Source organism: Lampris incognitus, chromosome 7 (genome assembly GCF_029633865.1).
Source record: "Lampris incognitus isolate fLamInc1 chromosome 7, fLamInc1.hap2, whole genome shotgun sequence".
Classification (NCBI taxonomy): domain Eukaryota; kingdom Metazoa; phylum Chordata; class Actinopteri; order Lampriformes; family Lampridae; genus Lampris; species Lampris incognitus.
The window spans coordinates 5,563,385-5,588,983 of NC_079217.1; the positions used below are offsets into that span (position 1 = coordinate 5,563,385).

Genomic DNA, 25,599 nt, shown 5'->3' on the forward strand with positions numbered 1-25,599 from the left:
AACTTTAGCATAGACTCACGGTCTTCAGCATATACTCCACACCCTCCTGGTGAGGGCCACGTTCCACTTAGAGAACATGTGCAATTTCACATTTTCATTGTACAAGACGTTTTCCTATTTCAATCAAATCCAGTATTTTGACATGTTTGGACACTAGCTAGATAGACAAAAGCAAAATATTTTCCCAGAAAAATAACACACCTACTTTACTATGACGCCTACACTTAATGTGTATGTGTGTGTATGTGTGTGTGTGTGGGGGGGGCAGAAGTAAAACAATTACAAACAATGTACAAACGGCCATGTTCCACTTAGAGAACATGTACAAGTTCACATTTTCATTGTACAAGACATTTTCCTATTTCAATCAAATCGAGTATTTTGACATGTTTGGACACTAGCTAGATAGACAAAAGCAAAATATTTTTTCCAGAAAAATAACACACCTACTTTACTATGACGCCTACACCTAATGTGTATGTGTGTCTGTATGTGTGTGTGTGTGGGGGGGGGTGCAGAAGTAAAACAATTACAATGTACAAACAGTGCAACCCGCCTACTTGTCTAGGCAGGTTAATTAACCCGAGTTTAATTGTCACCTTCATCGCATTAATACACGCTATTGTCTTTTTGGTTCTGTTCTTCCAAACCATCACGGCTTTCACCAGCCGGCCGGTGGTCAGCTGTACACACCCGCGCGCCGCAGCGCCGCGGAGAGTCGACGCCGTCAAATCCGATCCCTGATCTGCGTGAGGGCGCGTGACGTCACGCCGCACTCCCGAAACGCTTCCGGTGGGGGCGGGGCTTATGTGGTGGGCGGTGCTTGTGTTTGTGTGGGGGGGGGGCGAGCGCAGGCAGGCCCGCCATTTCCCTGACGCGCCTGTAGTCCTTTAAAGCCAGCAGGAGCGGCGCCCGGCGAGACGGACGGACGGACAGACCCGGACCCGGAGCGCCAGAACCGGGCTGAGAGATTCGCGGAGAGGCGGGTTGAAATGAGTCAGCTCAGTGGACGTTCGCGCCGCGCGCCTTGACGTCACGTCTTTGTGACATTTCGCTGTAATTCCGGGCGGACTCCCGAGTTAAGCGTCCGCGGCGAGGCCGGCCGAGATTAGCGACAACAGGAGCCGCTGTCTGTTGTTTGTTTTGGGGGGGTTCTCTTGGTTACATTTCGGGGCTCTCCGCGGCGCCGTTCTCCGCTCTGGTTTCCGCGGAAGGGGAGAAAGTCGGGGGAAGGGGAGCTCCGGCTCGCGCGGCGTCGTTACACCCTCGCCTCGTTTGGGGGGTGGAGGAGGTGGAGGAGGAGATCGGCTGAAGAGAAAACGTCCCGAATTTCTTTTGTTACTCCGATACAGAGGAGAAGATGTCGGGGCAGAGCATCACGGACAGGATAACGGCAGCCCAGCACAGCGTGACCGGGTCCGCCGTGTCCAAAACCGTATGCAAGGCCACCACGCACGAAATCATGGGCCCGAAAAAGAAACACTTGGATTGTGAGTATCTCTTATGTCGTCATGACCCACCCGCCCACCGACCCACCGCCCGTCGGAGGTGTCGGCGACGCCGTCGCCGCGTACTCGCCGAGTCGGGGCGACGGTTGTCGCAAGGCCTCGAAGCCTCGGGATATGCTAGGCTATGCTAAGCTATGCTAGGCTAGGCTACGGTACCCAGTGGTACTCAACCTTTTTGGGGTCCTGGACCCCCCTGCGTATTTTTGATCTACCCTGAGGACCCCTCCACCTGATCTTGGGGGAGGGGGGTTGCAGTTTGATAGAAACAGTAGAAACCGCATTTTAAATTGCATTATAGCATTTATTCACTCTTTGGGGCAAAAATAAGACCTTTCAGTTGTAACTTAGATATAGTTAAGAAAACAGAATTCTTATGCAGTAACTTTCAGATATATGTAACAAAACAGAATATGTATTCAGTAACTTTCAGATATATGTAACAAAACAGAATATGTATTCAGTAACTTTCAGATATATGTAACAACAGAATTTCTGTGCACTAACTTTTAACAATGCAAACGGGAGCGAGATCTCTTATTAAAATACAATAAATTACACTTGTGCAACAGATGTAATTAGAGGAAAAAGTCCCGTTACCCTTTATAGTTTAGGTAGATAAAGGTCTCAGTCACATGTGAGTAAAATAATCCTATTTCTATAAATGTCACAGGATCTTTTTTTTTAAGATATTTTATTTTCACGGACCCCTTGCAATTACACCACGGACCACTAGGGGTCCGCGGACCCCCGCCGGTTGAGAAACACTGCGCTATGCTAGGCTAGGCTAGGCTACGACAGGGTCCTCTCAAATAAACCCCGTTTCGCTCAGTGGCGGGCGGGCGGGCGCTTGTGGTAAAATGGCAGGGACGGGATCAGAGATGGGGAAAGACGGGCAAATATAACGCCACAGCGTAGCTTCCCCGCGGTTTATCCACTCGGCGTTAGCTTTCACCGCCTTCTCAAACACTGATCTATTGATTGGCTTCCTTTTGTTTATAATAATGACTCGTGTGTCTGTCCTCCATCGCCGCCTGTGAGCCGTTAGCTGCTGGAGTGTTTACCCAGCATAAATGGGGGACGGCTCTTGACAGCGTGGAGCTCAACAAGCAGGGTTAGCTGCTGGGGGACCCCCCCCCGGGACCTCCCCCCCTTTTATAGGCCTCGATTAAAAGTTTCGAGACGCTTGCAGCCCTTCTGTTTGGGTTTCTAAATGCGCCTCTTAACGGGCGTCATTGATTCAGTGACCCCCCCCCCCCCCCCGTGCCAGGAGCTTTTAAACCCAGATGTGAAACGTGATATGCCCACAGCTCGCCCACTTCCATGATGCCCTGAGACGATACAGCGGTGTAGCCGGGGGGCGACACAATGAGCTGTGCAGAACATACGGTGTATTTGGACATGCAAGAGGTCGTTAAGGTAGCTTGGCCATTTCCGGTGGAGTAAGACGCCTTGGGTTGGAAGTTTCTTCCTCTACGGACGTCAAGTAGGCTCCTATGTATACCTTGACTGTAGGGCCGAGCAGGCATTTGGTATTATCGTTTATCGCCCTTCGGTGGTGTTGTGTCACGGTTTGAACACTGTCGTATCATGATACACAGGTTTGCCATCCAAATTGACGTTGATAATTTGGAATCTGTGATCTAAATTTCCCACAAAAGGAGGCCTGAAATATTTGGGGGAGTATTATTTGAATAGTTTTGAATGGCTAAGCAGCTGAGTGTGAATGACCACAGCTGGATTCCTAAACATGGTATTTTTGCATATAGAAGCAGCTATACCGTGATGTCTACCATGTGATATTATTCCCCATGATTGCTGTAGGGATATTGTAGCAGTATTTTCCATATCACCCAGAACTTCCTTTATTTATGCATAAAACTTTTTTTTTTTTACTCGTGCGGTCATAGTAAGATGCTTTCGTAATGGAAACAAGTCTGGTCACTCTACTTAAATTGTACCCAGTTTCCCCTCAGGGATGTATAAAGTATTCTGATTCTGATTACACTTGTGCAACAGTAAATTTCCAACTGGGTAGCCTAAATTAGTCAACATTTATTTCTTAATGAGGACCAAACATCAGAGCTTCTTAGTTGTAATAGTAGCACTGCAAAATGGCCATAGTGTTGCTCCAAAGAATCAAGATGGTTATTGGCTACTATTTTACGTGTCAGACCCACAGCAGTGGCCTCTGGGCCTTTGTGCTTTCCAGATATTAATATTGAAAGAGAAATATTGCAGTAAATGGATTTCTTTGTTGACAGTCTTATTACATGAGGTGAATGTTTTGGTCTACATGAAGATTGGCCCTTTCTTAATCCACACCTGTTGTGCTGCCCAGGTGTACCCTCCTGAGACGAGATGAGTGCGCCATGAGTGAGATTCACCCCCTCTCATCTCTCGCAGTAAAGAAAGTCATGATGAAATATTATCCCCTTGTTCTTGCTTAAGTATGAAGTAGGCTTTTTGATGTCAACATCATGTGGGTGTAGGCCATGGAAGTGAGTTGGTGAAGTTTAGGTGGATCCTTTTTTTCTTTCTTTTTTCCACTCAACATTTTTGAACAGATTTCCTCTGACAAATTCAACAGGCTAGAAAGAATTATTGGTATACTGTTAACAAAATACTTTGTACTCCTTTTTGGTGGAAGAAGTGTGGAAAACAGAGCAGGCCCAGTTCTTGACACTGCTCTAATTCTGAACCGTGTTATTGCAAAATATCAACTTGCGGTGATATCAAGCAACACCATGGATAAACTGGTGCACAATGCAATACATTAATAAACCTGTGCACCATGAATAAATTGCCGTCAGTAAATTGTATTGCAAACTGTTGTAAATAGTTGGTGTAATTCTTGCAACATAACATGATAATGCGGTTAGGGCTTCCCCCTCCCCCATATGTCTCTTCCTCCCTTCATCTCTTCTCCATATCTTCTCTTGGTAATTCAGCCAGCCATGATAACTGCTGTTTCTTTGGAAGGTTATCCTGTCCTACTTAGCACCCCCCCTTTTTTTTTCTTTTTTTGAAAACAGTCAAATATAGGGCAGAAAGGGAGGCCAAATTACACTGTCAGCTGGGTTATTGCTGTGAATGGCAGGGATTTTAGCACCCCTGGCCTGGCTGTTCCGGCTAGCATCACTTAAGGATGATGAATGTGTGTCTCAGCTATAGAAAGAGCCTTGATCTGAGACACATTATGTATGGTTGATATCTTATTGCATATCACTGTATGTCGGTCTATTGCAGCCATGGTTCACCAGTATTTGACAGTATACATTGATACTGTCTAAGTATTTTGTCTCACAGAGACTAGATTATACTGTAGATCCCTGATTACACTGAATGTAAGTTGATGGTTCTGGGTTATATGACTGTAACACAAAAAGGTTTTGGAAATGACTATTTAAATATTACATTAACTTATTTTAGTTTATTGTGACTGGATTAATCAGTGTGTCTTGGCTGTTATTAATAGTACTACATTTTTCAGTATTATCCATTACACTGTACAGTGGCACTGAGAGTGTATAGTTATTGTATAGTGAGGTGGCGTTGTTTATTAAATCAGCCTTTTCTGTTTTGTTAGGGTTTAGAAAAATCTTTGATTCGGGGTTTTGAATTTTCAGTGGATTTATTGAATGCAACTGTGAACCCATCCTGGGGGGAAAAGGAAAGAGAATCCGTATGGCATAGCAGCTTTATTAAGTTCAGGCAGTCGGATCCTAAATGAAGTCCTGTTTGAATGCAAATGGTCTTTATCACTCACCATAACCATTCTGTAGATTTATTGCTACTGCTGACAGTTTAACGAATACCATGTAATGTTCTATGGCAAACAAAAGCATGAGTCCAAATACTGGATTTTTAGTTTGGGTCTTTAAGTCTTGGGGACGTTTTGAATGCCCCCCCACTGTTCATCAAAGGTAGTTCTGAGGATGTGAACTGGCTACTTCCTGTATTTGTAAAAGAAAATATTAAAAGGATATAAAGTAAGTACTGTAACAGTTTAAGTATTGTGCTCACTGAAGACACAGAGACCAAACTATAGCAAAATAGTTTATTAGTGATGTCTATTTAATAATCAATATTTCTATTCAATAATCTGTATTCTAGCCATGTTTTTACCATGTGTGGTGCTGAATCCCTTCACAGTAGTTAAAAAGATATGTAAGAATGAATAGGGTTTAAACCTTGTGACTGTGGTGTGCTATGTTGTAGACAACTTGAGTGGTGTAGTCACACCAGAACAGCACCAAACTATACATTCACAGCATGTATTGAATATAAGTAGTAGCCTGGTACAAATGTACTATCTATTTCATAGGTGGGTCATGCTGTCTTCGGTGATGCTATATTTTTCTCTTTGTCAACATTGGGCCTCATTCATCAATCATTTATATGGACGTGCGTACAAATTTGTTCTTCCACACCCATGGAATTTTTTAGATCTCAAGATTGTCTGACGGTCCGAAGCAGATTTCAGAATGTCCTTGACTGATTGACTAGAGTGATCATGGGGTGACTGACTGAGTATCAGTTTGACATGATTGGGCTGCTGGATCCAGTGACCGATGGTTCCAGCTAGCGGCGACCAACGACGTCACTGAAGTTACACGGTTGGTTAGCCAACTCACGACGTCGATGGTAAACACGGAAGAGGGAGTGTCCCTGTTGGCCGTGAATTGGCGCAGCGGTTCTCGTGCTAACGAACATACTATATTGCTGCTTGTGGAGACTACTGAAGCGCCTCATTGCAAAAAAAGTCCAATTCACAAACACCGGCGCTAATAGCCACACGCCGTTTAGAGTGAAAATTATTGGTGTCTTCCGAGAGTTGGTGGTAAATGAAGTGCATTTATAAGGAGTGTCACGCCCAGACTTTCCAGTGATCATTTCAGCAGTGACTGTAGCCAGGTAATTATTTCATATAAAAAACAAATTGGCACTATTTAATTATAAATAATCAGGGTTTGAAAACTGCTGTCCTGTACAGCTGCTGTCAGAACAGCCACTTTTTAAAAATAATTCAGAAAAAACAGCCACTTTGTAAATGTAGTCCCGGTCCAGCCGTATACTCGGGTTTTAACCTAGTAGTGAACATCCTCTTTTCTATTTTTTTTTTTTTTGTGGCTTTCTCTCCCCCCCTCCCTCCCCTTTTTGTTTTTCTTTTTTCTCCCCAAGTTTACTTGGCCAATTACCCCACTCTTCTGAGTTGTCCTGGTCATTGTTCGACCCCCCTCTGCCGACCTGGGGAGGGCTGCAGACTACCACGTCTCCTCCGATACATGTGGAGTCGCCAGCCGCTTCTTTTCACCTGACAGTGAGGAGTTTCACCAGGGGGACGTAGCGCATGGGAGGATCACGCTATCCCCCCCAGTTCCCCCTCCCCCTGAACAGGTGCCCCGACTGACCAGAGGAGGCGCTAGTGCAGCGACCAGGACACATGCCCACATCCAGCTTCCCACCTGCCGACACAGCCATTTCGGTCTGTAGAGACGCCCGACCAAGCTGGAGGTAACACGGGTGAACATCCTTTTTAAGTAAAAACAAACCAAGACCAGATGACTCTCGCAAACACCCAGCAGTTAAGCACAATTACAACTTGCTGTCTTACACCCAACAAAACCACCTCCATCGTCACACTGGGCTCCGGCGGGACTATCTGGATCCCATGCCTGATGGACGGAGGTAGGGACTTGGGGAATGCCATTCCTTCGCAAAAACGGCAGGACAGTCACTAATCGGCCAACGAACAGAAGAAACACTTGCCTAATTGTGCAGAAAAGACAAGGAAAAAAAGAGGATAAACATCTTCGGAGTTAGACATGGAGTACAGTCCAAACTCTGCGCTGATTACCAGCTCTGTCAGCAGCAGATGCGCGAGTGTAAAAGGTTTACAGCACATAAACTCACGATTATCCCAATAGTTGAAATTTGTGACCGTCAGCTTTTCGTGAGTGTTTTTATTATTATTATTATCTTATATCGTTCCATCCCTAGTCCTAAATGAATCCAGCTGTGGCTCCATTTGAGGGCATGTCAAACTCAAAACAAAAATTCAATTGTTTTCAGTATAGCTTTATAAGTACAAGCATTTTCATGTGTCAGATCAGATTTGTCTCGCCCTTAAAATTTGAATGTGTGTACATGATGCTATTTTGACAGGCAAAGCATTGCCTGCTGCTGTAGCTGTGAGTGCACGTGATCTTACTGGCACATCGTCCACAGTGAAACCAGTCATGAGTACATGTTCAGGTTTGCTTATTTCAATTGATCTATCCAGTAATTGGACTTGAACAGACTCCTCCCCTTCATACACAATCATAACTGGATGGTGCTGGGTATGATACCATCAATATTACTGTCACTAAAGATTGCTTCCTACTTTCTTCACTATTTCAGTGTTACTGCCACCCCCCTTTTTTTTCCTCTTCACCCCTCCCCCTTTTCTCCCCAATTGCACTTAGTCAATTACCCCACTCTTCCAAGCCGTCCCGGTTGCCACCCCCTCTGCTGATCCGGGGAGGGCTGCAGACTACCACATGCCTCCTCCGATACATGTGGAGTCGCCAGCTGCTTCTTGTCACCTGACAGTGAGGAGTTTCATCAGGGGGATGTAGCGCGTGAGAGGATCACGCTATTCCACCCCAGTCCCCCCTCCTCCCGAACAGGCGCCCCAACTGAGCAGAGGAGGTGATAGTGCAGCGACTAGGACACATACCCACATCCGGCTTCCCACCCGCAGACATGGCCGATTGTGTCTGTAGGGATGCCCGACCAAGCCGGAGGCAACATGGGGATTCGAACCAGCAGCCCCGTGTTGGTAGGGAACGGAATACACTGCTACACTACCCGGATGCCCCCGTTACTGCCACCCTTAATAAAATTGTAGGTTAAAACGGTTCCTCCTCCGTGTTGTAAATATTGTGTACTGCCTCATGGGAAAATCTTGGGGCTCTGTGCTTCCTGCACCATGCAGTAACATGTTCAGTTGCTTTTTACAAGACTGCATGCTTTGAGTAACTTAATAGGAGTTGAGGTCTCTAGCTCTGTTAAAAGCAATACCACTATAAACAGATTAGTATCAAAATAATCTTTTATGACAGTATTGATTTTTTTTTTTGTAACGATTTTTCTTTCCAACTCGCTGGATGTCAAAGCGGCTTAGTGTGTGGCACAGTGAGAGGGTCTTTAGTTTGAACCCAGTTATTCTTTTGTGACGTTTATATGTTCTTTCCATCTTTGTGCATTGATTTGCTCCAGTTTCCCTTCACGGTCCAAAGACATGCATGTTGTTATGAATAGGAAATTGCCCAAAGGTATGGATGGTTTGAGTGGGCCCTGTGATAAACTGGCAACTTGTCCAGGATATCTTCCCGCCTTTTGCCCAATGTTTGTTGGGGACGCCTCCAGCAACTCTTGCGACTATGAATATTATGTGGATAGAGAATGAATAACTGAATTCCATTGCATTACTATAACATCTACCATCTTACAATGTGATCGATGTTACTTATGACATTACTAATGCTTCCCCCTCCAGATTTGATCCATTGCACCAATGAGATGAACGTGAACATTCCCCAACTGGCTGACTCACTGTTCGAGAGGACCACCAACACCAGCTGGGTGGTGGTCTTTAAGTCACTTATCACCACACACCACCTTATGGTCTATGGAAATGAGGTGAGCTTTTTCAGTATGTAATCTCCTATATCTCGTGCTGTGTAATGGATATACCCTGTAAGAAATGATAAAACTCGACTTCAGATTAGCTGGAATATTTACATAACCAGCTGCACTGCTCATTTGTAAATACAAGTGCAACAAACAATTAGTGTTGTGAAGTCCTTTGGTTAAAAAAACTTTCCTCTCCATACAGCGTTTTGTGCAGTACTTGGCTTCAAGGAATACACTTTTCAACCTCAGTAACTTTTTGGATAAAAGTGGCTTACAAGGTAAAATGTCACTTTTGCTTACTGTTGACTTTGACCCCAAGTTTTTCTCGGCTCATGCGTTTTTAATGAATAAAATATTGTGTTCTGGTGGATTTGTGTACATTGCTGTTACCCCTGCCCTTCTTTCCCAGGTTATGACATGTCTACATTCATTCGGCGATATAGCCGATATCTGAATGAGAAAGCCGTTTCATACAGACAAGTTGCCTTTGACTTCACTAAAGTAAAGAGAGGGTAAGGACGTTATAAGTCTAATTTGTAATATTAACATTATACCTCCAGTGTGTATATATGTATATATATTTTTTTTTTTCTCCCAAATTTAATTTCTCCATCCACCACTCGGCTTTAATTTGTACACTGCTGAACCACAGAATATCTGCTGAAAAAGCTGAGATATTCATAGAAAATGAAATGAAACGTCTGTCAGTTTGAATGCTCGAGTGCCTTTGACTCCAGTCGTAGAGTAAAATGAGCTGTACAATGGAAGTCACAAGAGCCTGTTTCTTAACATGCTTAATGAGCAGCACTGATTCGTCCTCTCTCTCTCTCTCTCTCTCTCTCTCTCTCTCAATCTACCTTCTCCCTCTGTCCCCCTCTGACACGCCGTGTGTGTCCATACAGAGTGGACGGTGTGATGAGGACCATGAATACAGAGAAGCTGCTGAAGACCATCCCCATTATTCAGAACCAGATGGACGCCCTCCTCGATTTCAATGTGAGTTTAAGGTCGAGCCACCCGTAGCTTGGCTGCTTGGGTGATGTACACGAGCTCGTCTGGAGTCTGCAGATTATATTCAGGCTTAGTCTGCCTATGACCCTTCTTTTTTTTATTTCAGTAGCAGCATGGCTATGGAAGAAAAAAAAACAATTATGAAGAGAAATAAAAGTACTTGAAGTAGATTAACGCTTGGCCTTTAGGTAAACTTTGCAAATGTCTTCTTTCAGGTTAATGCCAATGAGCTCACTAATGGAGTCATCAATGCTGCCTTCATGCTGCTCTTCAAGGACTCCATCAGGCTCTTTGCTGCTTACAATGAAGGCATTATCAACCTGCTCGGTAACTACCTCGATCTTTTTCACTACTCGTCCTCAGTAGCCTTGTAGTTTGTGTCTCATAGGGCCTTCCTAGTGTTTTTGCTCTTTTTTGCCCATTTACTACAAATAATGTATACTTTTACATTTCTGCTAGCCATTGCCCAAAGCAACTGCATGCTTGGGTTTTAGAATGTTTTTCCTACCTTCTGGGCCATTGGTTTCCCTTCATGTCAGTATGTTAGAGACTTGAAACTTGCTTGTTTGTATTTATCGTCTTATTTTTTTGTTAAAGTTATCATTGCGTGATAAAAAGTTGAAGGTGTGGATTGATTTGAGAGGCTGTCCAGTGTGTCACACCACGTTTGAAGACAATCGGACAGCAGATCGTATGTCTCTGCCCGAAAATAGGTCCCTGGAAAACGGATTGTTTCTGCAAATGAAATTCAAACATCAGTGACATCTTCATGGTGATAGAAATGTTAGCCAGAGAATTTTAAGGAGCATTTATCACCTCAATGTTTAAATGAAAGAAAATGGGGAAATCAAATAATTATTCAAAAACGTAAAGTATTGCATTCTTTTGAAAACACTTTGGGAGTAATGTACAGTGCATCCAGAAAGTATTCACACCCCTTCACTTTCCCCGTATTTTGTTATGTTACAGCCTTATTCCAAAATGGATTAAATTCCTTTTTTTTCTCATCAATCTACATGCAATACCCCATAATGATAAAGCGAAAAAGGTTTTGTAGAAATTTATTAAAAATAAAAAACTTAAATATTGCATGTACATAAGTATTCACACCCTTTACTCAGTACTTGGTTGAGGCACCCTTGGCAGTGATTACAGCCTCAAGTCTTCTTGGGTATGAAGCTACAAGCTTGGCACACCTATATTTGGGGTATTTCTCCCATTCTCTGCAGATCCTCTCGAGCTCTGTAAGGTTAGATGGGGAGCGTCGCTGCACAGCTATTTTCAGGTCTTTCCAGAGATGTTCAATGGGGTTCAAGTCTGGGCTCTGGCTGGGCCACTCAAGGACATTCACAGACTTGTCCCGAAGCCACTCCTTCGTTGTCTTGGCTGTGTGCTTAGGGTCGTTGTCATGTTGAAAGGTAAACCTTTGCCCCAGTCTGAGGTCCTGAGCACTCTGGAGCAGGTTTTCATCAAGGATCTCTGTACTTTGCTCCATTCATCTTTCCCTCAATCCTGACTAGTCTCCCAGTTCCTGCCGCTGAATAACATCCCCACAGCATGATGCTGCCACCACCATGCTTCACTGTAGGGATGGTATTAGCAAGGTGATGAGAGGTGCCTGGTTTCCTCCAGATGTGACATTTGGCATTCAGGCCAAAGAGTTCAATCTTGGTTTCATCAGACCAGAGAATCTTGTTTCTCATGGTCTGAGAGTCCTTTAGGTGCTTTCTGGCAAACTCCAAGCAGGCTGTCATGTGCCTTTTACTGAGCAGAGGCTTCCGTCTGGCCACTCTACCATAAAGGCCTGATTGGTGGAGTGCTGCAGAGATGGTTGTCCTTCTGGAAGGTTCTCCCATCTCCACAGAGGAACGCTGGAGCTCTGTCAGAGTGACCATCGGGTTCTTGGTCACCTCCCTGACCAAGGCCCTTCTCCCCCGATTGCTCAGTTTGGCTGGGCGGCCAGCTCTAGGAAGAGTCCTGGTGGATCCAAACTTCTTCCATTTACGAATGATGGAGACCACTGTGCTCTTCGGGACCTTCAAAGCTGTAGAAATTTTTTTGTACCTTTCCCCAGATCTGTGTCTCAATACAATCCTGTCTCGGAGGTCCACAGACAATTCCTTTGACTTCATGGCTTGGTTTCTGCTCTGACATGCACTGTCAACAGTGGGACCTTATATAGACAGGTGTGTGCCTTTCCAAATCATGTCCAATCCATTGAATTTACTAGATGTGGACACCAATCAAGATGTAGAAACATCTCAAGGATGATCAGTGGAAACAGGATGAACCTGAGCTCAATTTTGAGCGTCATAGCAAAGGGTGTGAATGTTTATGTACATCCAATATTTCAGTTTTTTATTTTTAATAAATTTGCAAACATTTCTACAAACCTTTTTCACTTTGTCATTATGGGGTATTGTGTGTAGATTGATGAGGAAAAAAAGGAATTTAATCCATTTTGGAATAAGGCTGTAACATAACAAAATGTGGGGAAAGTGAAGGGATGTGAATACTTTTTGGATGGACTGTATGTACACAGTTTGTAGTAAATGGGCTAAAACCATAGAGTAGCTGAACCATGTAAAAACACCAGCACAGCCTCATTTTAATGGCAAATGTGAAATGTAGATTACATATCCACTATGAATGTTCTCTGGGTTTATCTCATAAGCTCTTTACCAAAATATATCCATCATCCTTTCACAACAATATATTTCCATCCAACCACAGAGAAATACTTTGACATGAAAAAGACTCAGTGTAAAGAAGGCTTGGACATCTACAAGAAGTTTCTCACTCGAATGACCCGGATATCAGAGTTCCTCAAAGTAGCAGAGGTAATTTTCCACTTGATGCTCTCCTTGCCTTTCAGACTTGCAACAACTAGTATGTACAGTAACTCTAAGGCTAGCTAATGCAGTAAGATATGCATAAACTGCATGGCTAGGTATGCTGCTTTAACTTGGGTTCTCGTTCCATTTTGACAGCAAGTGGGAATTGATCGAGGAGACATCCCAGACCTCTCACAGGTAAGCGCTGATGCTATCGAGCTCAGATTGAGAAGGGTGGTCTGGAAGGACACTTGGCAAAAATCAAGCTCTCTGCACAAAGAAAGTGTACACCCTCTTATTTTTGTCTCCTCAATAAAAGGAAGAATGGCCATTACACCACACTCTCTCTCACTCTTACTTTGTCTTTTGCCTTGTCGCTTTTCTATTCAGGGTCTAACACCTCTTTTTTTTTTTTTCAAATCAGCTTTGTCACCCTGTCCAACAATATATATTCCACCCTGCACAGATGTTCTTTGAGATAAGACGCTGCATGATGTCGTTCTAGCGCATGTTCCCAAGACAGGCCTTCTTTTCCTTCTCCTTCTTTGTCTTCTGCCATAGCTTTCTCTTCTATTTCTTCTTCCTGTCTTTTTTCGCTTTCTAATTCTTTTCCCTCTCCTACTTGACCTTCTTTCTACAGCAAATAAAGGTGTTAAGTCCGAAGATTACATGGCCAGCTGTGATCGCAGTCCAGTCACAGCATATATTAAGAACCTTCCCTAACTTGCCCTAATAAGTTTTTGAATGTGCACAAACTGTTGTGCAGTGGGGGATATGGGTTAAAATGAAGTTGATAACATTCCCCTCTGTCACCACCTTTATATTCTGTATTCTCCCTTATCTTCCCCACTTTAGTTCACAGTTTGTGTAAGTACTATCATCTCACTCTTCTTTCCGTGTCTGTGACTTGCTCTAGTATTGTCTTTTGCATGCTTCTGCTCTGACTCTTGTCTCCTACATCGTGGTGAAAACAGTTGAAGGAAAAAACTCTCTCTGTGGTAAATGACGTTCACTTTGTCACATGAGGTGTAAATCTGTGTAGCTCATCCAAAATGGCTGCCCTGTTGTGCTTTAGATATGGTCAGTTCAACAATGCCACACGGGTTGTTGAAAGTGCTGTGGTGTGTCATCTCACACAGGTGTTACTCGCACTCATCTGAGATAGCTTGTCAGCTGGAATGCAGTCATCAATCAGTGGCGGGCAACTTGTAGTGCAGTGCTGTCCATCCTATTGCAAATCACATTTACTATTATGCACAAATTTGTAATGGCAGGAGCAAAATTTAAATCCAGTCCTCCTAAAAAAGAAAAAAAATGATACGAGTAGGATGGCTACATGTAGGCTAAGATAGGGTGTTAAGTGTGGTGCCAAGTGTTCTCTTCTAGAAGGCCTGTTTGCCCACCACTGACTTAGATGCTCTTGATGTCCATGCAGATTAAAGCTTTATTGTATATCAGCCATGTGCTGACTCTGTGTCTTATGTCATGACAGGCTCCCAGTAGCCTCCTAGAAGCTCTGGAGCAGCATTTGGCCTCATTAGAGGGCAAGAAGGTAAAAGACTCCACTGCTGCCAGCCGGTAGGTTCACCTTCAAGATGTTCATTAGCTTGTTTTCTGTCTAGTCAGTAATATCATTGCCAGATGATCCTTATTCCTTGATTTTAGGACCCCTCTTTTCTACATCCTTATAAAAATTTAAATGTTTAACAGTTAATAGTGCTGCCTACGCTGCATTGTGAATTAATTTATTTACGTGCATTACCTTCAGGGCCAGTACTCTGTCAAATGCAGTCTCGTCACTTGCAAGCACAGGAATGTCTTTCACTAAAGTAGATGAGCGGGAAAAACAGGCAGCTCTTGAAGAGGAGCAAGCCCGTCTCAAAACTCTGAAGGTAGAAATGCTTTTTTTTGAGGGGGGGGGGGTTTGGAGAAAAAAGGAGGGGGGGAAAAATCCTTCCATACCACAATGAATATTTTCTCCTCTCACGTTTCCTGTAGCGCCTATGTCTTCTATTTGACTTTTTCTACCCAGGAACAAAGGCTGAAGGAGCTCTCAAAGCGACCCTCTTTTGCCACTACGGACACATCACCGATCTCCACCACTGGGGGCACTATCAGCACAGCACCAGCAATAGACCTCTTCTCCACGCCCAGCTGCTCTAATGGGTACTGCTCAATTTTCTGAGAACAGTTTTGTGTTTGTTGTTATAGAGCAGTTTTGTAGTTATGCCTTCATTGTCTATACTGCATGCTTAATCGTGCAGATACTTGTAAAATGTACTATATTTGACCCCATAATAGCAAACTAGGGGTTTCTTTCTGGCTACTTGACCTCACATTTCTCTCTAACAGCATATCTTATGCCATAGGTGAGTCACACACAAAACACAGGCCCCTCATCGTGACGCTGTAGCCACTGAGACACACACACACACACACACACACACACACACACAAACAACTAAAAACCAGAGTAAACGATGAATACCATAAAGGGGGGGCAGGGGGTGATTACCTTAACTTGGGTAGACAGCTATATAACCCATTTCATAAACAACCATCTGAATTACCACTATGACCGACAAAAACAGTTTGTTGGATTCAGTGACGGTCTGAATTCCTGAGCAAGCCTGAGACTACGGACAGCAAGTTGGATATCATGCCTCTGTCTTGTTTACGTCAGGTCTTAAAGTCATCAGGGCATTCACCCATCTTCCAATTATTTAACTCTTAAAGGAGTATATTTAGGTTAATGTGTTCGTTCAAAGTGCTATTTCAGTGACTTTGTCAAAATAATAGTCCAGCTTCGTGTATACATGTTTTACAAACAACGTTCACTCATGCATAGTCAAACAAATCATCCCACGTTGAGTTTTCTGTGTTCTGGGAGACATTGTAAACACATTGATTCTAATGGCCAGTCCTTGAGAGTTGGGAATCCTAGCCCAGACTCGCACACGTTTTCACGTTTTAATGGATATGCTTGGCATCTGGACTTTAAGAATCTGATATTTAAAAGCCCCAGGCACTCGCTTGCAGCTGGAGCCTGCCATCAACGCTAAAGACTTCAACTCCATTTAGGAAAAAGTTTGAATGACAACTAAATGACTGCAGCTTAATCCCTTTACTATTTCCAGTGTTAAGATGGACACTACTATGGGCGTCCGTGTAGTGTAGTGGTCTATTCCGTTGCCTACCAACACGGGGAAGGCGGTTCGAATCCCCATGTTACCACCGGCTTGGTCAGGCATCCCTACAGACAAAATTGGCCATGTCTGCAGGTAGAAGTCAGATGTGGGTATGTATCCTGGTTGCTGCACTAGCGCCTCCTCTGGTCAGTCAGGGCGCCTGTGCAGGGGGGATGGGGAACTAGGGGGAATAGCGTGATCCTCCCACACTATGTCCCCCTGGTGAAACTCCTCACTGTCAGGTGAAAAGAAGCAGCTGGTGACTCCACATGTATGGGAGGAGGCATGTGGTAGTCTGCTGCCCTCCCCGGATCGGCAGAGGGGGTGGAGCAGCGACCTGGACGGCTCGGAAGAACTGGGTAATTGGCCAAGTACAATTGGGGAGAAATTTAAGTGTCCTTGCATAAGTGAAATGCACATCATACACATGAGTACAATGGAACATTTTTTCTTCGTGTGTATGTGTGTGCGTGCGAACAATTTTGTGTTTACCTCGGATTCCCTCCACATTCGCCTGTCAATCTTGACACTGTATACTTTCTTGAAATTCAATGTCTGATATTGATGTCAATATTGGCCTTCTGTTTGCAGTGCTCTGAAGATGGAGAGTGACCTGTTTGACCTGCAATCTACTTTCCAGCCCTCCATGCAGTCTGGGTCATCAGGACTTCCTGTGGCAACAGCCTGGGCAGGTGAGGGGGCATCTTGATACCAAGACCTCTGGAATTAACCGATGTCTAGTACTTTCAAGACCTGTTCTGCATGCTGTTCTTCTCTTAACATTTGTCTGATTCTGTTGTCTGCCTTCTTCCTCTTTCTGTCTGTCTGTCTGTCTCTTTCTTTTCCCCTGCCTGCCTAGATCCTTTCACCTCTGCTGAAGCTGGAGATGATTCCATGCCAAACCTTAACCCTTTCCTCTCAAAACTCGTTGTCGATGCCGCTCACTTACCTGTTGTGTCCTCAGACGGTGTTAGCTTTTCCTCTAGGACATCCGGTCATGAAATGTTTGGTGGTAATGATTCATTTTTGTATCTCCTCAAATGTCTCGTCTCACTGTCTCATGCATCTGTAATCGCCGGTTCACAAAACATGTCTAGCTTGTATGCGTCTGTCACATTTTCTGTAGTTTTACCGTTAATAAGCCGTCTCTCAAAAGGCTGGATGCCAGCCATTATCCTCTGTCTTTACAATATACAGTATTGCAGTTCATGCAAATCTGGATTGGCCCAAAGTTTTTTTTCTTCTTCTTTCGTTTAGTCAAAAGAACGATTCTACATTTCCCCAATGTTAGAGGCTAGACAGGCCATTGCTCATTCGCTGTCTTGAGGGCATCCGCACATCTGCTTTACATTTCTTCTTTCCTACATTCCATCTTACTACTTATGCTAACAATTTGGTGCTGTGTTGTACTGTAATAGAGAAAGTGCTATAGAGGTATAAGTTGAAACCTGTTTTCCTTTTACCAACACTACTTTTTGATCCTCCAGATCGTTACAATCCCTTTATTGACACAAACGCGTCTGTTTCAACCAATTACAAACGCACAGTGCGGATAGAACACTCCATCTCAGGTACTTTGATGGCTCACCATCTCAGCCTATGTTTCCTGAGTCCCGGCAAACATAGGCTCCTGACCCTGTTCAATCCCACCGCTGTCTTGAGATTGACGTTACCTTTAAATCTAAGGGTCACCACTATCCCATTCTACAGTATTTTAGCATTCTGACTTTTTAACTTTCTTTTTTTTAAAATCAATTGAATTCTACGCAGTAATTGATTTGATTATAAATGATTTACAGTATATGGTGACTTTCCTTTTCCTACCTGTATTGCTATTATGTCTATGTCTCCTGCCTGTCTCTCTGGCCCTGCCATGAAATGCTTTTCCTTTGGTATTTTTCTCTTTTCTTCTTCCTGCTTCCTGTGGCGTGTCAGACTCCTTCTGTGGCCCAGTGTCCATTGCTCAGCACCTCTCACATCAGGCTCCCTTCCCTACCGAGCCCTCTACTGTAGCAGGTCTATTCAGAGGTAGTGTACTAGAGGCTCTCTGTCATTTGTGTTCTCCGTGGTAGGGGAAGGGCCTGCCAGAGGTTAGTCTGTGCTGGGCACTTTTCCCATGGTGTACAGTGTGAGAACAACACCGGTGGTATTAACTCAACACGAGAATAATGGCGCCCTATACCTCAATGTTTGGTCACTAAATTGAATTGATAAACAAGTAAAACAACACGTTTGACATGACAATCACTTCTCAACAGCAGACACTTGCTGGTATCCAATTACAACTTAAGCTTTGGTCATGTACTCACATTTTCAGGCCTGACTGTGGCGGATTTTTAATATCCATCAAGGACAGTCAACAGCCCCCTCTAAGGGTGTAAGGCAGTAATGCGGTTAATGATCATATCAACAGACACCAGCTGACACCAACAGTAGTGTAAAATTGGTTCCACCATGACAAGGCAACCCTGTAGAGACGGTTGTGGTGTTCGCCTCTTCTTATATTGTTGTATTGTTTTATTTGCTGAACCACCGAAAAGTTTAACTGTAATTTCAGCCTACTTTTAGGACTGCTAATTCTGATGTGAATTAATATGGTACCATTGTGCTATGTGCTAATATAACAGAGGCAGTAGCGAATCCATTACCCGCTAACATCCACCTTTGGTGGTCAATATTACATTGACCAAAAGTGGATGTTGGTGGGGTTTTTTTGGCCAGTGTCAAAGGGGTTCAAATGTCATCATGGTGCAAGTGGTACTTCATATTTTTTGTAATCTCATTCTTTGTAACTGTCTAGCTGTATTAAGGTATTTTAATTAATCTTTCGGCTAATTTCTTTCTGAAGGATACTCAACACCACAGGCACCTCCCCAACAGTCATCAGGGGGACTCCAGGTGGACTTTGAGTCAGTTTTCGGAGCCAAAGCCACAGGCAGTAACAGCCTCAACTCCGATGGTGAGGACATCAAGCTTGAGATTTTTACAAACTCTCTTAAATTTGTCTATCTACGACTTTGCCTATACATAAAGCGGAAGTGCTTAATTTGGTTTTACACAAAGGATCACAGCCAATCTTATGTTAAAGCACTTTACCAGTATCGGCACAAAAGTAAGTCAAATGAAAAGTCGCACAACCTAGCCAACAAAATAGTCACGCTAGACACAAGCTAAATTTAAAAGAAATTTAAAAAAGATTTGTGGGGTATGAAGTACTCATTAGTGATTTAACAACTTGGATGAGATTGTCACAGACGTCCACCATCAGCTTTCAATTGGTGACCAGGTGAACATAAAAAAAAATGTCACAGAGATGACCCACATGACATTTTTGGTCCAAATTTAATATTGGTGTAAACTAACTTCAGTTGCTCAAACAGCTGCAGCTACATGTCTTATCTTGCAATCTCTGCTGGACACTGGTATATTAAGAACAGGCTGCAGTGTACCTTCCAGTATTTTTGCCATATGGCATTAATAAATGAAGCTTCCCACCAGAGCAGAATGTTGTTTTTCTCATCTGTGACCAAAGATAATGTGGAAACTGGTCCGTGTACATTTCGTTCATTTGATTTTTCTTTTCAGAATCAGGAACTGAAAAATAAAGAAATTGTTACTTGAATTTTCATTTCCTAATCCAATATTGAAAATCTCAAACAGGTAATTTTTTCATTTTCTGTGAGAGAAACTGAAAAATAAGATGGCGAGAAAACGATAACAAAAAATGCCTTATTTTTTTATATTATACATCTGAAGCTCTGTTGTGCTTTTTTTCCCCCCACATGCCAGCTCTCTGCCAAATACAATCCCCTTCATGTGAACAGCCACATTTAGCGAAGGTAGTAGCCCCAATCTGGTAACCACACCTCCGGCTCAAACAGTACACCCTTGAGTGCAATTGCGGTTACACAGCAGTTACCAACCAAATAAAATATATAATTAAAATATATGGAGTGTTCATATTTTGGAGCAATTCGCTCTTAAATGAAAGCCTTTTTACTAGCGCTATCCCTGTTTCCCTGGAAACACCTGGTCTGTCTATCTGGAATGTCAATACAAATAACCGGTGAATGGAATCACATCGCCAAGGACAAACACAAATAATAGCCTACACTTGACAATCCATGAGTGAGCCTTTTGTAATCACCTTTTCATGAACTCGTACATCAATATTTCATTTGCGATGAGAGCGCTTGTATTTGTGCTACATTTACTCACGTTTGTTTTAGATGTATGCCTGCTAGAACATGTTTACATCGGCTATTAGGCAATATCATCGCCCAAATTCCAATAATAGCCTACCGATTGATTGAAGAGCAGGACTAGAAATATTCCCTGATCAAGTTTGGCTGTCCTCGTGTGCAAGAAGTGCCACCTAGCGACCATCTCGTGTCTTGCTGCCTGTCTAGAGACACAACGGTCAGTTGACTGATAAAGAGGAAGACATACTGACGTTACATGTCCGAGCAGAGTTGTATAGTTATAGTGATGGATGGTAGGCTAGACTTCTGGCTATACTTCTGAATAACATTGTGCTGTAGTCTCTTTTCCTACATCATTGTCCATCTTTATGCTTCTCACTGAGAGCTAGTTCCCATGCCTGCACTTGCTTGAGATGGTCGCTAGATGGCACTTGCACACAGGGACGATTGCTCGACCATTGGAGTCAGTACACCTACCTACCTACCGCCAATCTCACCCGTGTTGATGATCAGGGGTAATTTCACTTGATCATTTCTAGTCCAGCACTTCAGTCAGCCGGTAGACTATTGTTGGACTGTGGGTGATGATATTGCCCAAGTAAAAGTGTTCTTGAAGGCGTGCATCTAGAAGTCTAGAACAAACTTGAGTAAACGTGGCATAAATGCAAGCTGTCATCATGAATGATACATACAGTAGACATACGAGCTCATGAAAAAGTGATTACAGAAGGCTCACTCATGGATTGTCAAGCGTAGGCTATTATTTGTGTTTGTCCTTGGAGGTGTAAGTCCAGTCACCGGTTATTTGTATTGATGTTCGTGATGGTCAGACCAGGTGTTTCCAGGGAAACTGAGACGGTGCTAGCAAAAAGGCTTTGATTTAAGAGCAAATTGCTCAAAATACGAATGAACACGCCATATATTTATGTTGTTGGTAACCGCTGTGTGATCGCAATGTTACACTCAAGGCCGGCTATGAGATTACCACCTTGACTAAATGTGTGTGTTCAAGTTAATGGGAGTGGGTTTGGTAGGGAGCCAGCATGTGGGGGAAAACTGTCAGGGAATAATATAAAAAAATAAGGCATTATCTTATCGTTTTCTTGCTATTTTCAGTTTCTGTCACAGAAAATGGGGGAAAAAATGACCTGTTTTTCAGTTCCCGTTTATACATGGACCGAAACGACCTTCTACCATTGCGCATTTTGTCCCTGAGATTACAAAATATAAAATAAATAGAATAGTCTTGTTTTTCATCTCAGGGCTTCATAAACTATTTAATATCTCCTGGTACTGACGCCCTTGTCTTTCCACCCCCCACCCCCCCAGATATTACTGGAGGTATTCTGAAACCAACTCTAGCTGGCTCCAGCCAGGGTCTGCCCTCCAGTCAGCAGCCAGAGAAGCTGGTGTCGGATGACCTTGACTCCTCCCTGGCCAACCTAGTGGGCAGTAAGTGTTATGCTTTGTTTCCTGTAATGTTTAGCGCTACTTGAGGATATACATAGAAAAGGGGGGGAAAAAAACATGTTTTTAGTTTGAAATATTACAAAACTGCTATGCACTACTGAATTTGACTCAAAACACGCATGTTTGTGTATATACATGTAGTAACTGCCCTAAAAATGTCATTTTGTTTTAGATCTTGGCATTGGAAATGGCACAGCAAAAAAGTAAGTGACCAACCCTCACCTCCATCCATACTGTATGTAGTAGCTGCATTACAACACAGTGGCGACCACAGCACTGCGGCCATGCTTTCAGAGGCAGTAATAAGGCAGTGCTAATATGAAGTGTGTTAATCTTCAGTGACATCCACTGGAGCCAGCCTGGGGAGAAGAGACTGACCGGAGGAACCAACTGGCAGCCCAAGGCGGCGCCAACCACAACATGGAATCCTGTCTCAATGGTGATGTCTTTTTACTGCAGTGGTCATGTCTCTCTATGATGGGATATACATTTTTTATGCTTTTTTTTTAACTCCTAGATTTAATTACTGTCACAATGTAAGGCTGCCTGTTTTAATTTTAGTTAAGATCATTTCTGTTGTAGAAAGGACTAACTGGCCTATTTGTTTCTCTGCAGCCTCCCTCAGTCATGGCCTACCCTGCCACCACACCCACGGGCATGATGGGATATGGCATGGTTAGTACTGTGACTGTTTTTTTCTGTATGGGTACTACTCACATGTTGCCCCCCCTCCCCTATTTAGAATTTAATCAATCATAAATCCACACAGTCACCAACACTATCAAACTATACTGAATTGTAATTTGGAAGGCGTGTTATGTGCTGTATCACTGAACTGATCCCCATATTCTGTTGTAGCCTCAACAGATGGGTTCTATGGGGATGATGAACCCACCCACCATGATGTACACCCAGCCTGTGATGAGGCCACCCAACCCCTTCGGCTCTGTGTCCAGTGCGCAGGTGGGTGCATGCATGGCTGTCTGACAACTGTGCCTAACCCAAGCATGATAATGTCTGTTGCTACTCTCTGGTGCCGTATCAGTTTTAGATGTAGTGTGTCCGTTGACTTGTGTTGTTAACCTCAATTATTTATTATCGAAGCCCTATTGTCAGTGTGGGCGCCGACCCAATGATGACTGTTTAAAACTGACCTCTCGACCATCTGGAGCAGAAAGCGTCAAATATGTCATTCATCCTTCTCCTTGCGTTTCCTTGGGTCCCCCCCCCCCCGACTCTGTTTTGTTTTTTGTTTTACCCGCCATTTGTCACATCTATCCCCCGCCCCCCCCCCCCCCCAACACTAATCTCTTCATCCCTCTTTGTACTGACTTTCTCTGACTTCTCCTCTGGTACTCTGTCTCCTTCTGTTTCTTCCTGTCGTCCTCCTAAAATAGCCCTCTGCAGCCTCTAGTCCTTCCAGCCAGAGTCCTCTCCGAGCCCCTGGACAGGACCCATTTGCACAGCTCTCTCTCAAGGATTTCTTGTAGAGCGTCTCTTTAGGTACAGCATGCTCTTTGCTTGCGGCTGCACCTGCATGCGCCGCATGCCCGATGGCTAATCTTCTTCTTCTTCTCTCTCTCTTTTTTAAAATATCTTCCATATCCAAACATGCTGTCTTCACAATGGTTTAATGATGCCTTATTTTGTTCCTTCTTGCTTAAGCTGTATATCTTTGTTGCTTTTGTGTTGTCTCTTCCAAAGGCTTTATGTACCTTTTTTTGCTGCCAAGCTACTCGATTTTTTTTTTTTTGCTGAAATCTATTTTTAAACATATGTATTCCACACACCATGGCCTGTTTTCTTGAATCATTTAGCACACGCAGCTGGCGGGCGGTGCTGAATTCAATTGATTTGACTTTTGGATGTTTTAGACTTGAAGAAATTATAGGTTGCTCACTGCCTCCAGCCTGCTGTTTCAGCTCCTTCAGTCACTGGTCAACCGCATTCCAACATCAGATGCTCTCTGTTGCCTCCCCCACAGATGCAGTTCATGTAAAATGAAGGAAGGTGTCTCTCAGAAGATGAAGCACTTAGAAGCAAAGCTTTGTCCTCGTTGCAGTCTAACTCTTCAGAGAAACGTTCACACAACCTCCCCCCTCCCCCCCAAACCAGAGGCAAGTCATGAACACAATGGTGCAATGACTGTCTCATCGTAACCGTGTCCAAAGGACGTTTGGAGATGACTCACACCCATTAATCTGTAATTTGTCAAAGACGTCGAGTGATGCTGCTGTCTAACCCCACCCCCTTGTTCCCATAAGGATTCCTCAACCATTTTACAGTGTGATCTGTAAAGATAAGTCTTGGGTGCTGAGAAACTTGGTATTATGATTTTTGGAAATACTGTGGTGGGATGTAAGGTTTGGTGTTCTCCTGGCAGGGGAGATTGGGGGGAGGGGCGGGGGAAGAGGCGAGGAGTCCTTCCCTTTCTTGATTCAGTCATCCATTACCCACAGTTATTTAACTGTCACTAAGTAGTGATGCTAATAACGTTTACACCCATTTAGTTTGTCTTTTTTTACCGTGTTTACAGTAGACATTCCTTGTGTGTTGTTTGTATTTATTTATGATTATTGGTTTAAGATTGGGGGGAAAAATTGTTGTAAAATCTACAGTACATTGAACACCTGTGGGAGTGCTTCAGCATTTAATATGGATCTCAGACTGTATCATTGAGAGGTAGAGTTAAAAAAAAGCTATTATATAAATTTACACCTATTAAGCGGAATGATAGAGCACTAAATATTCTCCGAGTTTTGTGTTAAGAACAGTTTTTACTAGATGAAAGATTTGTCGATCTCCACTGTACTTAAAGTGCAGTGGTTAGAAGTATGAGTCAGTTATTTACAATATATAGTCGATTCTGTGCCTAGGGTTTTTTGCAATGGAACAATTTTCTGTCTAGTTGGGGGGGGTGGGGGGGACATTTCATCCACGATTCTGAAGCATCACACTGGGGGTGGGCTCCATTTTGCTTTAAGCTTGGCATGCCATTGACTCACGGACTGTATTCATGGCTGCCCTTACTCTGAATGTGAAAGAGTTGTCTTCATGTTGCACACATCTTTCTACACTAGCTGCCCCTCCCCATTTCCTCGCCAGAGTGGGCCGAGAGGACAGCGAGTCTGGTTGTTGGCTGTTGCTGATGGGAGGGAGAAAGGGTCACAGATTTGATGTAAATTAATTGTATAAAGATCCAGAGAACCGGGGCGGAGTGGGGGCACTGTTGATCGGTGCACTGTGTATATAAAAACTGACTGTTCATTGGGAGTGAATTGAAAGATGTATGAAATATGAAAGCAATTCAATCAGATTTGACTCTACCTAAGTTTAATTCAGGATAATTTCTGCGTTTGTGTCGCGCAGATATTTTTCTTTATGTAATTATGACGTGTAGCAGACAAGGACTGAGGTCTTTTCTTTCTTTTTCAAATAAAGAGCAGCTTCCACACGGTATGGTTTGTTCATTTTTATTCATAAAAGTAAATTTTTAGCTTTGTCATAGACACTTTTTCTTTACTAAGGCACTGACACGTCAGAAACCGAGCCAACTTGGTGACATAAATCTTCATCTAGACTGGGGCATCGTATGAAAACTTGTTGTAAATCTGAATAAACAATAACACCTTTTATAATTTAGTTTCCATATGTTTCGTAACATAAATTAATAGTTTAATAGGTTTAAAACACTTTTTTGTGTGAA

General features: G+C 43.4%; 1 protein-coding gene across 3 annotated transcripts; it reads left to right on the top strand.

The window, feature by feature from the left end:
• Positions 1 to 844: 844 nt before the first annotated feature.
• On the top strand, positions 845 to 25,350 carry picalmb (phosphatidylinositol binding clathrin assembly protein b). 3 transcript variants are annotated; one of them, XM_056283026.1, is made up of 22 exons: positions 845 to 1,490; positions 9,052 to 9,194; positions 9,391 to 9,466; positions 9,598 to 9,700; positions 10,091 to 10,184; positions 10,415 to 10,526; positions 12,933 to 13,039; positions 13,190 to 13,231; positions 14,526 to 14,611; positions 14,802 to 14,925; positions 15,066 to 15,199; positions 16,813 to 16,913; positions 17,081 to 17,233; positions 17,709 to 17,792; positions 18,157 to 18,249; positions 19,070 to 19,180; positions 21,753 to 21,875; positions 22,066 to 22,096; positions 22,233 to 22,332; positions 22,509 to 22,568; positions 22,752 to 22,856; positions 23,291 to 23,552. In XM_056283026.1, exons 1-22 carry the CDS (start codon positions 1,361 to 1,363, stop codon positions 23,381 to 23,383), a joined length of 2,205 nt encoding a protein of 734 aa, XP_056139001.1. In that variant the 5' UTR covers positions 845 to 1,360; the 3' UTR covers positions 23,384 to 23,552. The 3 variants fall into 3 exon arrangements, with proteins under 3 accessions (XP_056139001.1, XP_056139000.1, XP_056138999.1); XM_056283025.1 differs by lacking the exons at positions 17,081 to 17,233; positions 17,709 to 17,792; positions 18,157 to 18,249; positions 23,291 to 23,552 and adding an exon at positions 23,878 to 25,350; XM_056283024.1 differs by lacking the exons at positions 17,081 to 17,233; positions 17,709 to 17,792; positions 18,157 to 18,249 and having other exon boundaries at positions 23,291 to 23,549.
• Positions 25,351 to 25,599: the final 249 nt, after the last annotated feature.

What these genes read in the sequence shown, in the direction of transcription:
- picalmb (XM_056283026.1), top strand. Translation starts at nt 1,361, where the DNA reads ATGTCGGGGCAGAGCATCACGGACAGGATAACGGCAGCCCAGCACAGC. An exon ending in GGATAAAAGTGGCTTACAAG is followed by an intron (nt 9,467 to 9,597) that starts GTAAAATGTCAC and finishes CTTCTTTCCCAG; the next exon opens with GTTATGACATGTCTACATTC. An exon ending in CCTGGCCAACCTAGTGGGCA is followed by an intron (nt 21,876 to 22,065) that starts GTAAGTGTTATG and finishes ATTTTGTTTTAG; the next exon opens with ATCTTGGCATTGGAAATGGC.